Genomic DNA, 17,793 nt, shown 5'->3' with positions numbered 1-17,793 from the left:
AAAAAGCAAAGTAAAAATCTGAGCACAAGGAGAAGCACAGATCAGTTCCTCATTCCGTTCCAGGAAGAGCATCTTCACTAGTTCTGTCAGTGGGCTGTGAAGACCTTCCTCCGCCTTGAAACCCTCAATACACTCCAGGTCTTCGGTGCCATCAATTTATGAGGAGGAGATGTAGAGATTGAACCGGTACAACCGGCTGATGGTAGATCCCTTGGTTTGAAATTGATGCCTCTGGTTTTGTGGCCACTGACCCTTGGCAGCATCACCCTTTCTACCCATATCCTCCTTGCCACGAGGATTGGGGTGATTTTCAAAGACTCATCCCATTCGGACCCATGGACAGCATCGAAACCAAAGGATTGTCCTTCGGTACTGACATGGTAGGCATGCCGCCGCCGCCGCCCCCACCTCAACATCTGTTCGGTTCAGACTCTGAGGAAGACGGTTCCCGTTCTGGCCAAAGCTTGGGTCTTTCCTCCGATCCATCACCCAACAACACTGTAGGAGATCCAGACCCCATCTCTCTGAGTGAGGACCTTAAGCTCTATTTGGGACAGATGATCCATATGGCTCAGCCATTTGACTTACATGTCACCTTGTCAGATCCCAAGCCTAGGGACAAGCTCTTGAGCAAACTTTATTTGGGTGTGCCTGGGACCATAGCTTTTCCCATCCCTGAGGGTGTCTTGGGCATTTCCATAGCCTTATAGGAAAAAGCAGCTTCTGTGACCTCCAGAAAGGTGAAGAATTATGTATAGAGTGCAGCAGGATGACTGGCCTTTTCTCTTCACACACCTGGCACCCTCTTCTTTGGTGGCTAAAGAGATGCAGGCAAAACAAAGGCAGGGTGCTCATTCTATGCCTGCAGATAAAGGTCAAAAGGTTGATGCTGTCAGAGTCAAGGTGTACTCCTCAGCACTGAAATCTCAGGACAGCTAACTATCAGTGGCACCTGGTTGGCCACTGTGTGAACAGACTGCTGGACTTGATGGGCCTTGGTCTGATCCAGCAGGGCCTTTCTTATGTTCTTAAGTGATTATAGGGGGTACTAACTCTTCTTGTGGGAAAAGATGCCAGCCTACCTTGATGTCTTGCCTGATGGGGAAAAAACGCCTTTGGCAAAGCTTATCCAGACAGAGGTGATCAAACTAAGCAGCAAATAAATGCTGGGAGGCATAAAGCTGATTTATCAGCCAGGGCTTCTCTGATCGTGCTAAGAAGGCATGCTTGGTTAAGGTGGATGGCTTTCCCACCTGAGACCAGGAGCAAAATTGAAGACCTGCCTTTTGAGGATATCACCTTATTTTCTGCAAAAACTGATGAGACCCTTTCGCAGGTAAAGAATAAACAGATTCTACTCTTTTAGCATTACACAGAGGTACCTGTGTGTGTGTGTTAAGTGCCGTCAAGTCGCCTCCGACTCATGGCGACCCTATGTATCAGTGTCCTCCAAAATGTCCTATCTTTGACAGCCTTGCTCAGATCTTGCAAATTGAGAGCTGTGGCTTCCTTTATTGAGTCAATCCATCTCTTGTTGGGTCTTCCTCTTTTCCTACTGCCCTCAACTTTTCCTATCATGATTATCTTCTCCAGTGACCCATACCAACAGCTATCTCATAGATACCAGCATCACCAGCAGCATCAATCAAAGGCCTAGGCCAGATCTCCGATAGCAGTCCTAAAAGGACCTATAACAGGGTCAAAATTCTTCTTTCTGTCTAGGCTGCTCTTTGGAACAGGATTCTGTCTCTGTCCAGTTTTTACCAAGAGTGGCACTCAATAACCACTGGTGTTTTGATGTGGTTAAGCCAGCATGGCGTAGTGGTTAAGAGCAGCGGACTCTAATCTGGAGAACCAGGTTTGACTCCCTGCTCTTCCGCAAGAGCAGTAGACTAATCTGGTGAACTAGGTATGTTTCCCCGCTTCTTCACATGAATCCTGCTGAAGGATTGGGCTAGTCACAGTTCTTTCAGAACTCTCTCTGCTCCACCTACCTCACCAGGGGAGGGGAAGGGAAGGCGATTGGAAGCCGCTTTGAGACTCCTTAAAGGTAGACGAAAGCGGGATATAAAAAACCAATTCTCCTTTTTAAAATATATTTTATTTATATAGAACTCCTCTCTCTCTTGTTTATTGTTCAGCAGGGTTATCAGTTGGAATTTTCTGAGTTACCGCCAATGCAGAGAGCAGCTCATGTTATTAGCAACATTATTCTTGAACTGGGAAAGGACGTCTACTCTTTATTACTAAAGGGCACAGTTCAGGAGGTTGAAGATTCTGATGTTCCTTAGGGTTTCTTTTCCAGGTTCTTCCTGATACCCAAGAAGGACAGTGGACTTCTCCCTACACTGGACCTCTGCAATTTGAATTCCGATGTCATTGTTAATAAGTTCAGAATGGTTACTTTGTTTAAGGTTTTAGAGTTACTTAAATAGTTGGCTTTCTGTTTTAAATCTATAGGATGTGTTTTGTCACATCTCTGTCGATCCTGACTATTGGTGTTACCTATGCAAGTACAAAGGAGTTCCCTTCTGCCACAATGCCAAAACCCAGATCTTTTGCTCAAGAGCTGGGAGTGACAGGCTATCACACCATTCTGGTTTTGACAGGTGTTGTTTCATGTCCTGCTTCCCCTGCCCAAAGGTGTATACAAGCATCTGCCCCAGCAGCCAGCCCTCCTTCGCATGGATCTGATGAGACATCATGCTGTGGACAGGCTTCGCTTAACAACCTGGCTCCTCAATCCTCAGTGGTAGAGTTTTTAGACTCTGTTGTCCATGTAATTTTGAATGCCCACAGGCCTTTGACTAGGCTTATTGGCATAAATGGAAGCATTTTTGTGACTGGGCTACCTCTAGAGGCTTCCCAACTAGACCATACCCACTACTTGTAGTTTTACAGTACTCGCTTTCTCTAAAGTATGCTGGTTTGGCTGTCTCATCTATTAAAGTACATATGGTGGCCATGTCTTACTGTCTATAAAAGAATGAGATATTGATATGAATCAATATCTCATTCTTTTATAGACAGTAAGATGGTTTTTTCACACCATGTTTCCAAGCTGTTCCTTAAGGGTTTGGGTTGGTCTCCCAATGTGGGATTGCACAAAAGACCTAAGATGAAAACAGTGTTGCAGTTACCTGTAACTGTTGGTCACATTGTCTTCTGTGTAGGTACATCCTTCCTCCCTCCTGACCCGCTGTGAGCGCTCGTTGGGTAGTTTACTTTTTGAGGGTTTCGTAGCAGTTCAGGAGAGTTGTGGGAAAGGGGGAGCATCCTCTTGGAGCATGTGAGCGTTTAGATGGGGAAATGGTTCCGCCACACTCCAAAGGATAAGGGCACATTCCTTGGGGGTTTTAAAGGGCTAGAAGTAGCTAGAAATTTTTTCTTAGTGGCTGGCTTGTGCATAAGCCAGTCCCAACGTCTGCCGGCACAGAAGACAATTCAATGAACAACAATTACAGGTAAGTGCAGCACTGTTTTCCATAAGGCTGACCTCAGAGATGGGGTGTCATTTATATCTTTGTGTAACAAACTGCTTCTCTGGAACAAATGATTATTCAGTCTAGATGACTGGATGTATGAAATGTTGTGTAAGCTTGCAACACAAGCTGAATCTGCTTGCTTCTTAATAAGCAGACTCTTGTGCCATTTGTTTCTCAGATCAAGGGCAAGGAGATTTCCCAAAGGAAGTGATACTCTCCACCCTTAGGCTCAAAGTACTTCCATCTGCTGTTCTGCAAAATAACCACACAGAGAGCTTGAATTTAGACCGGAACAAATTAAAACATCTCAATGGGATTTCAAAGCTCTGCAACCTGAAAACATTGATTCTGTCTAAAAATGAAATAGCAGACTTTCCAGAGGAAATCAGGAACTTGGTCCATCTGGAGAAACTACAACTCAATCAGAATCAAATCCGGATCATCCCAGAAGGGGTCTTTTCCTGTTTTCCCAAGCTGAAGCATCTCCGGTTGAATAACAACCGCCTAGATGGCCTTCCCAAAGATCTGGTTGCCTGCAGTCACACTCTACAATACCTCAACCTGTCCAACAACTTATTCCTTGCTATCCCTCTGGTGGTCTTGGAACTTAAAAGGTTGCAAGAGTTCTATGTGCAGAATAATTTGGTGCGCCAGCTTCCTGTGGAGTTGTTCAAAGAACTGTCACTCCAGATGTTCAAGGTAAATGGGAACCCACTGAGGGAACCTCCATATGAAGTCTGTGCAGGAGGCATCAAGCAAATTATAAGTTACTTCAACCAGCTGCAGAGGTGTCAAGCTGAAGAGGACAGGAGAGTCAAAACAATGTTCCTTGGGTCATCCTTGGCAGGGAAGTCTACCATTTGCAGAAGCCTTAAAGAAAGCCAAGTTGTTTGTATACCAGAAGAAGAGAGGACAGTTGGGATTGAGATTAGTGAGTTCCATATCCAAGATTTCACCTTTCTTTTTTGGGACTTTGCTGGCCAGTTGGAGTACTATATGACTCATCACGTGTTCATCACCCCACAGGCACTTGTCATCTTGGTCATTAATTTTCAGCAGTAAGTGTCATCCTGCCTACCTTGCAAAATTGGTCCTGCCCAAATTGAGCATTTGTAATCCCCATTGGCTTCAGTAGGAGAGTGAAGCATGCGGTTTACGTTTCTGTTGAAATCAAGGGCGGTGAGTGTGTAATTTTGACTGGATTTGTACCCTTGATTATGGTGTCCAACAACAGCAACAAAAAACACCAACTGTTGATTAAGGTTTTTCTGCTAACGGGGCACTCACTCTGCAGGTTCTAGGGCAGGGGGTGGGGAACCTTTTTTCCGCCAAGAGCCATTTGGATATTTATAACATCATTCGTGGGCCATTCGTTGCTCCTGCTCCACATGGTCAGGGCCGGATTCAGGGCCGGATGGTCAGGGATGAAATGAGGACACACTGGGTAAGAACTCCCCCACACACACACACATGCATTCTGGCCCGGTCTCCTTTAACCCCTCCATTGTCGCCACTTCTGCCCCCAGCCCTCTTGCAGTACAGAGGGAATAAGTTTCTCCACGGTCCGGGTGGGAAAGAGTTAACACAGTTTCTTGGGCAGTCCTAGCAGCTCCATAGCTAATGACTCTTCTGCAAGGGGGGGAAAAGGTTCCTTTTCTGAGCCAAACAAACGTCTGCCTTGAATAGAGGCTGTTCCTGTCTGCGGGAGGGGGCAGATCACCATTCTTAGATCCTTCTGAGCTAGAGATCTGCCAGGACCCACAAAGGGCCAGACCAAATGATTTCACTGGCCTTAAACGGCCCCCGGGCCTGACATTCCCCACCCCTGTTGTAGAGAGTCACATTTGCAACTGTCCTCAATCAAAAGAGCCACGTTTACTTGCATCCCTAACGTGAGGCCTGCATCTCAGGGAGGCGTGCAGCTTTTCTGTTAGCTGCCCCTGGAGTGTTTCAAGGTGCGAGCTGCCAAGCAGAGTCTTCACCAGAAAAGGTGACTTGCCTGATACACTAGGCAGGTGAAATATTGCTCAGGAGAACCCCAGGTTGCTCCCAAGCTACTGAAAATCACTGTGGTAGCCGATCAAAATAGTTGTCTGTCGGGCATAGTATCGACTTAATTATCTTACTAACAGCATGTGTAATTATTCTATCAGAATTCTATCAGGAATTCATTCTCATAGGTTGTTCCGATGACCACGAAAGGCCATTGTACGTTCCTATATGCTTGGCCATAAAACCACCGAAAGCGAACTCTGCAATGTTCCTCTGTTTTGCCCTAAAGACCTGTTGCTTGAAGCAATGAAGCATGATGCAGACCGTCTCAGATTTTAACCCTGGCAGGAGAACTCCAAACCAGCAAGGGGGAGGGGTGATCAGATGGGCTATTTCTTTTTGCTCCCTTTCAAAGAAAAAAAGAAAGTGTCTTTAAGCATATGCAATAGAGCGCCTTTTCATTGCTCACTACATAAACAACAGTTCTTTTTCCTGTCCTGCATAGCTTATTACAATGGCCTGTCATTGTGCAGAAGTGCCATGCTGCCAGCACTAACTTTATTAGCACCTTCCGTGGATACTTCCAGTGGTGATCCACCTCGCTTCTCCCTCTGCAACTGAGAATACCATCATTTCCCCACCACTCACATTGCATCATAGTTCTTAATATCTGCATAAAACTCTTTTCTTACTACTAATATTAGAGGTGCTGGTAGGCCACTCAGAGTATTTCTATGTAGCAGTGTTTGCTTTTCTAGACCACACCAGGGCAGCCGTCTGTGTGACCGCAGTGGTTCTTTTTCAGGTACCAGCTTAGCAATGACTCTTTCAAAGAACTTGTTGGGTTTTGGATCAACAACCTCTTTATGAGAGTGCCAAACTCTGTAGTCCTCCCAGTTGGGACTCACATAGATTCCTGTTGTGAGAGGGAGGTAGAAGAGAAGAAACAGGACATCATGTGCAAGATCCAAGGGATGCTGGAGGAGAGGAGGACCACGCTGGCCCACTTCATTGCCAACGTGGAGAGCAACGAGGAATCAGAGTTCTATGTGGACCAGTGGAATAGACTGAAAGAAATGGAGAACTGCAGCCTAACGGTGAGGAATGTGGTGGTTTACTATGCATGTTTATGGTGTCTGAGATGTCAGAGTGAGATGTGAACTTCAGGAGCATACCCAAATTTACTTCCTGTGCTCTTTATCATCGTGGTGTTTTAGTGTAGCCTCGCAGAGGAAAAAAAATCTGAAGCAATCATGTTATGCTTTTTCAAAAAGGTTAAAATAGCCCTAATTAAATTGTAGAGGCCCTGTGGCGCAGAGTGTTAAGCTGCAGTACTGCAGTCAAAAGCTCTGCTCACGACCTGAGTTCGATCACGACGGGAGTCGGTTTCAGGTAGCCGGCTCAAGGTTGACTCAGCCTTCCATCCTTCCAAGGTCAGTAAAATGAGTACCCAGCTTGCTGGGGGTAAATGGAAGGTGACTGGGGAAGGCACTGGCAAACCACCCCGTAAACAAAGTCTGCCTAGTAAATGTCGGGATGTGACATCACCCCATGGGTCAGGAATGACCCGGTGCTTGCACAGGGGACCTTTACCTTTACCTTTTAATTAAATTGTAACGAACATTATTCCAGTATAAGCTCTTGTGAGTCAGAGCTCTCTTCAGCTGGTCACCCCATGCATCTGATTAGATGAGCTCTGACTCATTAAAGCTTATGGTAGAATGAAGTTTAAGGTGCTACTAGGCAACTATTGAATCTTGCAAATCTGGAATGTTAGACAACTTTAACCAGAGATGTCTGAATTTAGAACACAATTCTACTTTCAAGTCCTGTGCACTCCTCCCCCTGGCCTATCTTGGTAATAAAACTAGGTATTAAGTGCTGCCTTCTTTGTTGCTATGCCTGCGTATTGATTGCTGTTATTTTTTTAATGGATTCAAATGATAACAGAAATAGTGAAGTAATCATGGGATGGGGTGCGGGGCAACGAATGACTGATTGCTCTCTGCTGGTTAGTGGCCACAAGATGGCGCTCCAATGCATAACTCCTGGAACGCAGCTGAAATTGACCCAGGGTTCATCATTTCCTTTCCTTTATCCCTTAGAACAGTGGTTCCCAACCTTTTTTTGACCAGGGACCACTAGGACTTTTTTGTTTGGTGCAGGGACCCCAAGGTTAAAAATAAAAATTCTGAGAATTTAAAAATAAACTTTAATCATAACTGTTAGTTAAACATTAAACTTAGAATAATATTTGAATATATATTTTTATAATAGAGAACTTTTAATTGAAAATATTAATTTATTATGGGTTTATAACTTTGTTTCACGGACCTTAATTTAATTCTCGCGGACCCCTGGGGGTCCACGGACCCCTGGTTGGGAACCAGTTCCTTAGAAGCTCCTTGATCCATTGATCGTGAGCAGCGCAAATCTAATGTTTGAGGGATATAAGGACTGAAATAAATCTTGCCACTGACAATGTAGCCTTGGGATCTCTCGCTTAGTAAAAAAAGCATCATGTCAGACACAGAGGCGTTAGATTTATATGTTAAAAGGGGAGAGATATAACGTGATCGAAGTTCCTCGTAAAAGGGGCATTCCAAGAGGGCATGAGCTAACGAATCGATAGAGCCAGAAGAGCAAGGACAGGTCCTTGGGTATGGTATATTCAGAATTCTGCCCTGCATAACCATAGAGGGATTAGCATTCAGTCTAGTTAAACAGAAGGCTCTAGAACACGGGTTCTCAACAAGGGAGGAATTCCCCCTGGGTGGATTTTAGGGTTCCAGGGGGAGAATTGGGACCACTATTCAGCAAATATGCATATTATTTGGAATGCACCTTTTGAGTTAGATTATCTTGGGAAGGGGGGAATTATATTCTGAACAATGGTGAAAGGGGGGAATGGGGCAAAAAAGGTTGAGAACCAATGCTCTAGAAAGACGAGGAGTTGTCAAATAATAAGTATAAGCGGGCAAGTTCATCATTTCCAGAAATTGTGAAGGTACAGGGGAGAATTGGGGGGGGGAATGAAATGTGCACTTCTTTCTTATCAAGCCTACGTTTATTTTATTGCCTTTAACAGTGTAAAGTTCATCATTTATAACTTAGCATATAAATTGGATTACTGATAAAATGTATAAAATCCCTTCGTTTTCTACAAGCAAAATTTTGAACGTAAGCAGTTTTGGGCAAACACTAGATTGTCACCCAGGTGATGACATTACTTCTGGTATGGCCCATCATCACACCAGGGATGCTGATGGTCCCTCCCCCATTTCACCAGAAAATTACTTCCCAGCTGAGGAGTGGGGGGAAGGAGGTCTCCAACTGTACTGCAAGGCCTGGCATAGCTCCTGGACCTCTCAGCGGCTTTTGATAACCATTAATCATGGTATCCTTCTAGTCCAGTTTCCATGCTGGGAGGAACCATTTTATGATGGTCCCTTTCCTACTTGGGGGACAGGTTTCCAGAGGTGGTGCTGGGGGACTGCTGCTCAGACCTTTGCCTTGTGGGAACCTGCACGGTTTGATCTTGTCTGCTATGCTTTTCAACATCTACATGAGACCACTGGGTGAGGTGGTTCAGAGACATGGGGTGGATTGTCACCAATACGCAGGTGACACTCAGCTTTGTTTTGCACTTCTGGCTGATCCTGCGGAGGTTGTAGAAACCCTGAACCAGTGCCTGAGGGCAGTTCTGGAGTGGATGCAGGCTAATAAACTGAAGCTTAATCCTAACAAGACAGAAGAGCTCCTGATGAGCAGAAAGTCAGACCCAGGACTCAAGGAGTCACCTATATGGGGTTGCGCTCCCCTTGAAGGAGCAGGCCTGTCGTTTGGGGGTGCTCTTGGACCCAGGTCTGCTGCTGGGTAAGCTGGTGGCAGCTGTGGCCAGGAGTGCCTTTTACTAGCTTTGACTGGTTAGCCAACTGGGGCATTTCCTGGGCAGGAAAGATCAGGCCACTGTGGTGCGTGCCTTAGTTACATCCAGATTTGATTACTACAGTGCAGTCTGTGGCCATTTATGCAGGGTCAATTTTGAAGCTCGCGCAAGGCTCTTTTTAAAAATGCGACCTTTAAAATGACTATTCACGGTCCCGACGCAAAAGGAGACATTCCACACACACGCGCCCCACATTCGCCTGCTCCTTTGTTCCTTCTATTAGCCAACCGCTGTTCACATGGCTAATGTGCGGCTGTCATTTTGCATGGTTCCTTGAGAGGGTTCTTCGGTGTGGGGGCGGAGCAAACACAAAAGGTTGCGTTGAAGGGGTTCTTAAGTAATGCAAAGCAGGTATGCGCCGGCTTCGCAGTCACTTCCTGAACGACGGTTCGCCGTGAAAAACTAAAAGAAAAAAAATATGCGGGGCAATCCAGCCTGGAACGCGCTGCAAATTACCAAGCATAAACTGCCTGTGTGGAGCAACCCTTAAATGTTCAGAAACTTCAATTGGTGCAGAATGCTGCAGTCAGGATGTTGACTGCAGTGGGTCGTAGGGCCAACATCACTCCAGCCTTGGCTCGTCTGCTCTAGCTCACAATCTGTTTCCAGGCACATGGGTTGGGACCAGCATACCTGAGGGACGACCTACTCCCTTGTGAACCTGTCCGACCATGCGGTCATTGTCCAAGGCCGTGCTTCAGGTGCCCCCACCTTCTAAGATCAGGCAGGAGGCAAAGCAGGAGTTGGGCAAGCTCTTTATTGGTCACATTATCAAAACATGGGAATTATCGGAGAGACTTGCCTGTCCATTTCTGTTCCCATCCTCTATCAGCGGGTGAAGACTTCTGTGTTTTTTAAATTTATTTTTCATCTGGCATTCAGTGATCCTTTCTGCCTTTTTTAAATTGTTGTTTTTATGTATTTTATTGTAGCCTGTGTGTATTTTAATTTGATTTTCATTGGTTTGAATTTGGGGTGTGTGTGTTGTTTAATAGTTTTTACGACGTGTTTTTATTCTGAATGACTTCACATCTGTTAGCAGCCTTGGTTGCCCTGATTAGGGTAGAAAGGCAGGGTTCACATTTTGTAAATTAATCAATCTGGTCCTGAAAATCTCCTGATTGGCCTAGATTGAGATAAAACGATTTGCCAACTAGTCAGTGTCTTAAATAGTTTGAACCATTGCTTGCTGGATAACTATTTGGAGCTTTGGGTGTTTTCTTCCCCCCTACTTCAGATTTTAGATCTTGTTCCTGTCAATTGTATGGATTACAAGGACATCAAAACACTCGAAGGTACAATTTTGGACCATGTCAAGAATGAAGAAATATTCCCTAACATTGTCCAAGTACTTCCCCTTGTTTATAAGCAAGTGGAAGCTGCAATTGTGGAGATTGTGGAAAGAAAGGAAGACGTGGCAGAGCATGGCAAGTAAATGTTATCAGTGAACCTATTTGGTGATCCCCCCCTTTCTTAATGTGAGATCTTAGCTTAGGTTTCCTCCTGAAAATGTGGGGAACATATTTCTTTAAACATGTAGAAACCACAGTTGGCTCCTTAATAAAGGTAAAGGTCCCCTGTGCAAGCACCAGGTCATTCCTGTCCCATAGGGTGACGTCACATCTCGATGTTTCCTAAGCAGACCATGTTTACGGGGTGGTTTGCCAATGCCTTCCCCAGTCATCTTCCCTTTACCCCCAGCAAGCTGGGTACTCATTTTACCGACCTCAGAAGGATGGAAGGCTGAGTCAACCCCGAGCCGGCTACCTAAAACCAACTTCCGTTGAGATCGAACTCAGGTCGTGAGCAGAGCTTGGACTGCAATATTGCAGCTTACCACTCTGCGCCACGGGGCTCCTACATGCATGGAATGAAGGTACAGGGCTTTCAGATCACAGTATGTGATTTTTCTGGCTGGCTTGTACGCTCTGGGCTAAGCTGAGATTTGCTGCTATCTCAGTTCTCACTGCACTTAGGTTGCGTTATGCATTCTCCACTTCTGCAAAGGATGAGAAGTCAGGGACAACCATGGCCAAGACTGCAACAGTATACTGCTGTACCTCCCTTGGCGTCTGGGTGTTTCACATTCCTGTATCTACAAGACCAAACTTGTTTTTGACTTACTGGAAGCGCTGTGGTTTCGCCGATGGGGAAAAGATAGCCGCTCTGAGGTGAACTGAGGTTTTGAGTTCAGAAAATGGCATGGGGGAAAGGATTTAATCTCCTTCCCCCAGCATCACAGCTTTGATCCAGTTTGAGCCTTTCCCCAGCTGCTTTTAGCATTTTTTAAACCTTAGAAAACCCACATGGAGGTTTTCTGTTACATGTAGTTTTGCATTGTCGGTTATACCATGATTACCAATGAGTATTCTTCTCATTTAGGGTCCTTTGCATCTTCTCCAGATCTCTAATGCATTTCAGACCTTAAGCTTGTTGACTCAGTGAGGTCAGCATGGTGTAGTGGTTAAGAGCGGTGGACTCTAATCTGGAGAACTGGGTTTGATTCCCTACTCCTACACATGAAGCCAGCTGGGTGACCTTGGGCTAGTCACAGCTCTCTTTAGAGCTTTCTCAGCCCCACCTACCTCGCAGGGTGACTGTTGTGGGGAGGGGAAGGTGATTGTAAGCCGGTTTGATTTTTCCTGAAGTGGTAGAGAAAGTCAGCATATAAAAACCAGTGTCACTTTCTGCCTTGTAAGTATGCGTGGGATCGCCGCCTGGATTAGATCTCTGTAGTAGCTGCCAACAAGTCCTGTTTTGGTCCTTCAGGTATGATGGATCGTGGTCTTTTATACAGTGAGCTTTCTTGCCAAGATAACCTAACTTTCCTGGATGAAGAGCTTTTGCAGGACATCCTGCGATACCTCCACCGCATTGGACTAATTGTATGGTATGAAGAGGTCAAGCAGCTGGAAAACACCGTGTTTCTACATCCAACTATTTTGATAACCATATTTAAAGTGAGTATCTGGTGTCCTTCTTTCGCCTGGTTTATTTTAAAGGCCAAATCCTGAACACAGGATATCAAGAATATATATTGATATATATACACATTTACCACATTAAGTAAATAATAAATAGAAGACTTCTCAGTCATTATCATGTTTAGAAACTGCTAGCTTCATTGCCCTGTTGATTTAGAAGAATACTTGCCTCCGAACGTACTTATTTAGAACATTTTTATGCTGCCTTGCCACCCAATCAGGGTTCATAAGGTGGTGTACATAAAAAAATTAACATATTTATACAATTAAAATACAGTTAAAATATAAAATTCAATTAACAACACAAACAATGGTAGGAGGAGGGCCAATAACCATTATCGGGGGGTATGCCAGATGAAACAAAAAGTCTCCCATTCTAAAACCGTAATCCTATTGCATTGTTTATTGAATGTCCCATCCTGTCGATTGTATTGACTCACTCTGCGTAATCTACCTTGAGCCCAAGTGAGAAAGGCGGACTATAAATAATGTAAATAAATAAATAAATCATTAGGGGAAAAGAACAAAAAAAGTGAAGAAGAGTGTTATTTTAAATTTTCTTCCATATGCAAAAAAATGTTAAGATAGCATTTTTCCCCCCTCTGTTCTTCCCAACAACCAAGCATCACCAGTCCTGCCCTGGTCAATTTTTTCAAATTCTACAAATCCCCAAGCCTTACCATAAGGGCCGGCCTAATATTGAGCTTGTTCTTGTACTGTCCGTCCCGACCAGTAGTGAGAGACAACCAGCTCTTCGGGGTCCCCACCCTACTACTTGAGATTCTTCAGTTGGAGTCAAGCTATTTTGTGTTCCAAATGTTCTACAGATATATTATCATTGGTTTGTATCCTACCACTCTCAGCATAATTTGAAACCTTTCTTTGCCAAAAATTCCATTCCCCCCTCTCTAGTACTTCTCTCGCCAGCTTCTCCTCTCCTACACACCAGCTGCGACTTACCTCTCTGTCGCCTCATTCTACAGCGGGCTGCCCTTCTTCTATCTTTTCTTACCTGCCACCTGACCACCACCAGTGCCCAAACTCTCGTGGTTTGCTTTATGTCACACGTAATGTACACACCCAAAATACCTCTTGGATTTGTGGCATTGTAAGCAATAGTCCAGGCTGTCCCTGTTGCTCAGGTATGGCTAGCTGCCCAGGGACTAGCCCTTTTTGTTATTAGGTACAATAGTTTGTATCCTACCACTCCATTCAGCAAATTGGAAGAGCTACTTCCCTTCAGTGTCCTTTTGGGTCCCCATCATGTCTCTTAAAAAATTGCCTGGATTGTTTTTGGAGCTCCATGGAGTCTACTTACCATCTTGATAATTTGGAGGGAATCAGTATTACCCCAGCACTCCTGTTCCCCTGCATTCCAAAGGCAGGGATGTCCTTCAGACCATCGTGTTCTCCACTGGTTCACATTGCAGGCAGCGGGCACTGCGTTGCTGACTTCCCAAACCGAGCAAAGGGCCTGTGTCCCTTCAAATGGTTTGCAAATAGACAGTTTGTTTCTTAAAACGGTTGTAAATCGACAGTTAAATGATAGCATGGAATAGATTTTTCTTTGGCACACTAGGTCAGTGGAATCACTGAAGCGGAGCCAGGAGCCAGAAACTAAATAAGATTGCCAGTGATGTAGCAGGATGGACTATCCAGGCATGTCTGTTGACTCAGTTATGCGTACCAGTTACAAAGGAGAAGCGGTTTTAGCGTCCTTCAGGGCATCTTTGCTGGAGGTTCTGCTGCCTTAATGGCTTCAGCAAGAAAGCTGTGAAGGAGAGCTTCATTTTTATGCCTTTTTAATGTTCTAGACTCTTGTCCGGTATGGTCTGGTGCAGCAGTTGGAAAGCATTGATGTGGACATTTTGATTGGAGAATGCGCCACCATTCGAGACCGGGCCAATTGGGTGTGGACTTTTAAGGACAAGGCCATGCTGGGCCAGAAAGCCGTGAGGGCCTTGCTCAAGCACCAGCTCTATCTGGACGGAATGAGAGATGTGTTTGAAGAGATGGTGGGCAGCAGATCCCACAAAGGAAAGCTGTTCAGCCTCCTGGAGCACTTTGAGATCTGCCTGGAAGTCAGAAACACCAAAGGACTGGATCCAAGAGCTAAAGTGTTTGTGCCTGGGAAAGCATGGAAAACTCTACAAAGCCATGAGGAGGCTCACTATTTATTTCCTACCTATCTCAACCAGAGCGCAGAGGTTTCATCCAGGTGGGGAGATGATCACTCAGATGACCTTCAGATCCGGGTGTATTTTTCCCCAGAGATTCCAGAAGGTTTCTTCCAGAGGTAGTAAATAGATCCTACTGAATGTCTTATTTGTTGCTTGAACACATAATGTTTGTCCTCTAGCAATTAACAGGGCAGGAATATGGAACGTAGCTAGCTGACAGATGAACCAAAGTTCATTTGGTTGCTAAGGAAGTAGGGCTTCTCTGGCAGAAACCCAAAAGGGGTAACACGGAGCATGAGCGTTTAAGGTGAGGGGGCCGCAGATGTTGGGAAATCACTGGATTAGAGACTAATCAAGCCTGTTTGCAAGAAGATGCATTTGATCGTCTGCAGAGATTCTCATGCCGGGGGTGGGGGATGGGGTACCAGGAATCAGATATGAAGGCACTGGCATGTGTTTTTCTTTTTTCTAGGCTTACGGTGAAAGCTTGCTGTTTCTTTTCAACTCACTGGGTTGCAAAAGCAATGTGCCTGTTCATAAGCAGTGCCAAACCACTACTGATCAAAGCACACAACCAAAAAGGATATAGCTATATTGAACTCAGGTGCAGAAAACCAGTGGAGCGGGCAGGTAAAAATGGAATTATCAGCTTTGACTTGCTTCATCGAGCATGACAAACAGTCCACTTTTTTCCTTTGATGTTTCTGTCTTACTATGAAACGTCCAGGCCATGTGTACTGGTATATATCACAGCCTCAAATGCTGCCATAATCAAGCATTTGGAGAAATAGGAGTGCCAAATGGTGTTTCTTTGTAGTGGAACAAGCTGTTCCACTACAAAGAAACACTACACTGTGAACTCAAATTTGATTTATAAGTGCGTACAGAATTATGTATCCTCAGTATCTCACTCAAAGAATTACATTATACAGGGCTCCTAGGGGACAGACAGGAAATGGCTGTTAAACCAATTTAAAGCAGGTGATAACATATCCAGTGCCATTTTCTTGGTGGAAATGGGGGCCCAAGCTAGATGCTTGAATTTCTAAGTGCTCTTTTCAGCTACTAAATATTTTTAAAGATGTGTTTCTGTATGTGTGTGCCATCAAGTCCCAGCTGACTTGTGGCGACCCTGACCCCCTAGGGTTTTCAAGGCATGAGACAGTTGGAGGTGGTTTGCCATTACCTGCCTCCCTGTGGGCTGGCAAGAGTTCTGAGAGAACTGTGACTGGCCCAAGGTCACCAGCAGGCTTCATGTGGAAGAGTGGGGAATCAAACCTGGTTCTCCAGATTAGCCCTTAACCACTATGGTTCTCTCATGTGTTTAGAACCTGAATAAGGACACTTTAAAAGTATTGAATACGAATAATTGATTTTCTGCACCTAAAACATTTTGAAACCACACCTTGTGTTAGTGAAACATTTGGCATCATACCCTTTAACCTACTGGTCAAATGTAGTCCTCTCTCTGTTGCCCTTTAAAGGATTCCAATTGTCCTGGGATTTCATCATGACAATAATCTCTATCAATCATAAACTCTTGGAAGAGTGGCCTGGTCTTCATCTCTGTATAAAGGCACCATGTCGGACAGTGTTATGTCCTGCAGAATTTGTTTGGCCAGATGTGGATGACAGGAACACTGTGTACGTATCATAACCTGTTCTTTTTTAGACAGCCTTTAAGCACAGAGGGTCTCCCAGCTTTCAAAAGTAATGCATTTCTTCCACTAAATTATCATTAAATAGTCCTAGGCCTTTCTCTTTTGGACTAAAGAAACTATATAAGAGCACTGATGTCAGGCAAGAATGATTTATGGCGGTCTTGATTTTTTAAAATCTTCATATCTGTGTGTAAATTGGATTCAACATAATTGCATAATATGTAAATAAGATATTTATCACATTTGAATCTCATCCCTCCTCCACAGAGTTCTGAGAGGCCTGGGTAGGATTGTCACTTTATAGTTGAAACAACACTGAAGTGGGTCCATCTGAGAGACAGTGACTTGTCCAAGACTTGCCAATGAGTTTCATGGCTGGTTGAGGGATTCCAACCCAAGGGTTAGATCTGATGGAGGATTTCCATGGATGGAGGAGGGGAGGAAGTGATTCTTGCCAGTTTTCTGACTTGTGCTTCATGCTGGTCCTCCTATCCCCTAGGAGCAGCATTTTGGGCTGCTGTGTGGGTGGGTGGGGGGTCACACTGCTGATGGAAATCCCTTATGTTGGAGGAAATTTTTGGTGGATTAAAGCCATCATCTCCCCAAGGTGTATCTATTAAATTGAAAAGAGCCCCGTGGAGCAGAGTGGTAAGCTGCAGTACTGCAGTCCAAGCTATGCTCTCGACCTGAGTTTGATCCCAATGGAGGTTGGTTTCAGGTAGCCGGCTCAAGGTTGACTCAGCCTTCCATCCTTCCGAGGTCAGTAAAATGAGTACCCAGCTTGCTGGGGGTAAAGGGAAGATGACTGGGGAAGGCACTGGTAAACCACCCCGTAAACAAAGTCTGCCTAGTAAATGTCAGGATGTGACATCACCCCATGGGTCAGGAATTACCTGGTGCTTGCACAGGGGACTACCTTTACCCTTATCAAATTGAAACAATAAATAAAATGATGAATTTTTGCCAGCTCCTGGCAGCAGCAATGGAAAGGTGGATAACAAATGGATAATCACCCTATGATTCTTCACCCATAGCTTGTTAGTATTTTCTTCCTCTTTAAGGCTTCATTGTGAAATATCTCTAGTGGCTACAAGTTGCATTCGTGGAACTTTCATGCTTTTGTTTTCCCTTGAAGGACGAAAGAAGAAATCAAGACTTGTGGACTTTGTGCTCATCGGTGTAAAACGGAGCTACTGTTTCCCAAAGGTGACGCTGTAGCTTTTTTATTTTAATGTTTTCTTTATTGGGGTTTTACAAAACAGTAAAGGGGAAGGGCCGTGGCTCAGTGGTAGAGCATCCGGGGTTCAATCCCCAGCATCTCCACTTCAAGGGACTAGGCAAGTAGGTGATGTGAAAGAGAGTGGACAGGGAGAAAAGCTTCTCCCTCTCCCATAATACTAGAACTCGGGGTCATCTGCTGAAGCTGGAGGGTAAGAGATTCAAATCTGATAAAAGGAAGTATTTCTTCACGCAACACATAGTTAAATTGTGGAACTCCCTGTCCCAGGATGTGGTGATGGCTACCAACTTGGAAGGCTTTAA

General features: G+C 44.8%; 1 protein-coding gene across 1 annotated transcript; it reads left to right on the top strand.

Annotated features, from left to right (window-relative positions):
* Positions 1 to 335: 335 nt before the first annotated feature.
* Positions 336 to 16,247, top strand: LOC130479571 (malignant fibrous histiocytoma-amplified sequence 1 homolog). Its single transcript, XM_056851968.1, has 8 exons — positions 336 to 645; positions 3,664 to 4,543; positions 6,283 to 6,574; positions 10,664 to 10,853; positions 12,196 to 12,386; positions 14,225 to 14,706; positions 15,063 to 15,220; positions 16,075 to 16,247. Exons 1-8 carry the CDS (start codon positions 336 to 338, stop codon positions 16,245 to 16,247), a joined length of 2,676 nt encoding a protein of 891 aa, XP_056707946.1.
* Positions 16,248 to 17,793: the final 1,546 nt, after the last annotated feature.

Source organism: Euleptes europaea, chromosome 6 (genome assembly GCF_029931775.1).
Source record: "Euleptes europaea isolate rEulEur1 chromosome 6, rEulEur1.hap1, whole genome shotgun sequence".
NCBI lineage: Eukaryota > Metazoa > Chordata > Lepidosauria > Squamata > Sphaerodactylidae > Euleptes > Euleptes europaea.
Note: the sequence above shows the minus strand (reverse complement) of the source record. Positions and strands in the feature narration are given on the sequence as shown.

Bases quoted from the DNA above. Each gene is read 5' to 3' on its own strand.
- LOC130479571 (XM_056851968.1), top strand. From the start codon at position 336: ATGGACAGCATCGAAACCAAAGGATTGTCCTTCGGTACTGACATGGTA. The intron at 4,544-6,282 runs GTAAGTGTCATC...GTTCTTTTTCAG, and splicing joins TTGGTCATTAATTTTCAGCA to GTACCAGCTTAGCAATGACT. The intron at 15,221-16,074 runs GTAAAAATGGAA...TGCCCTTTAAAG, and splicing joins AAAACCAGTGGAGCGGGCAG to GATTCCAATTGTCCTGGGAT.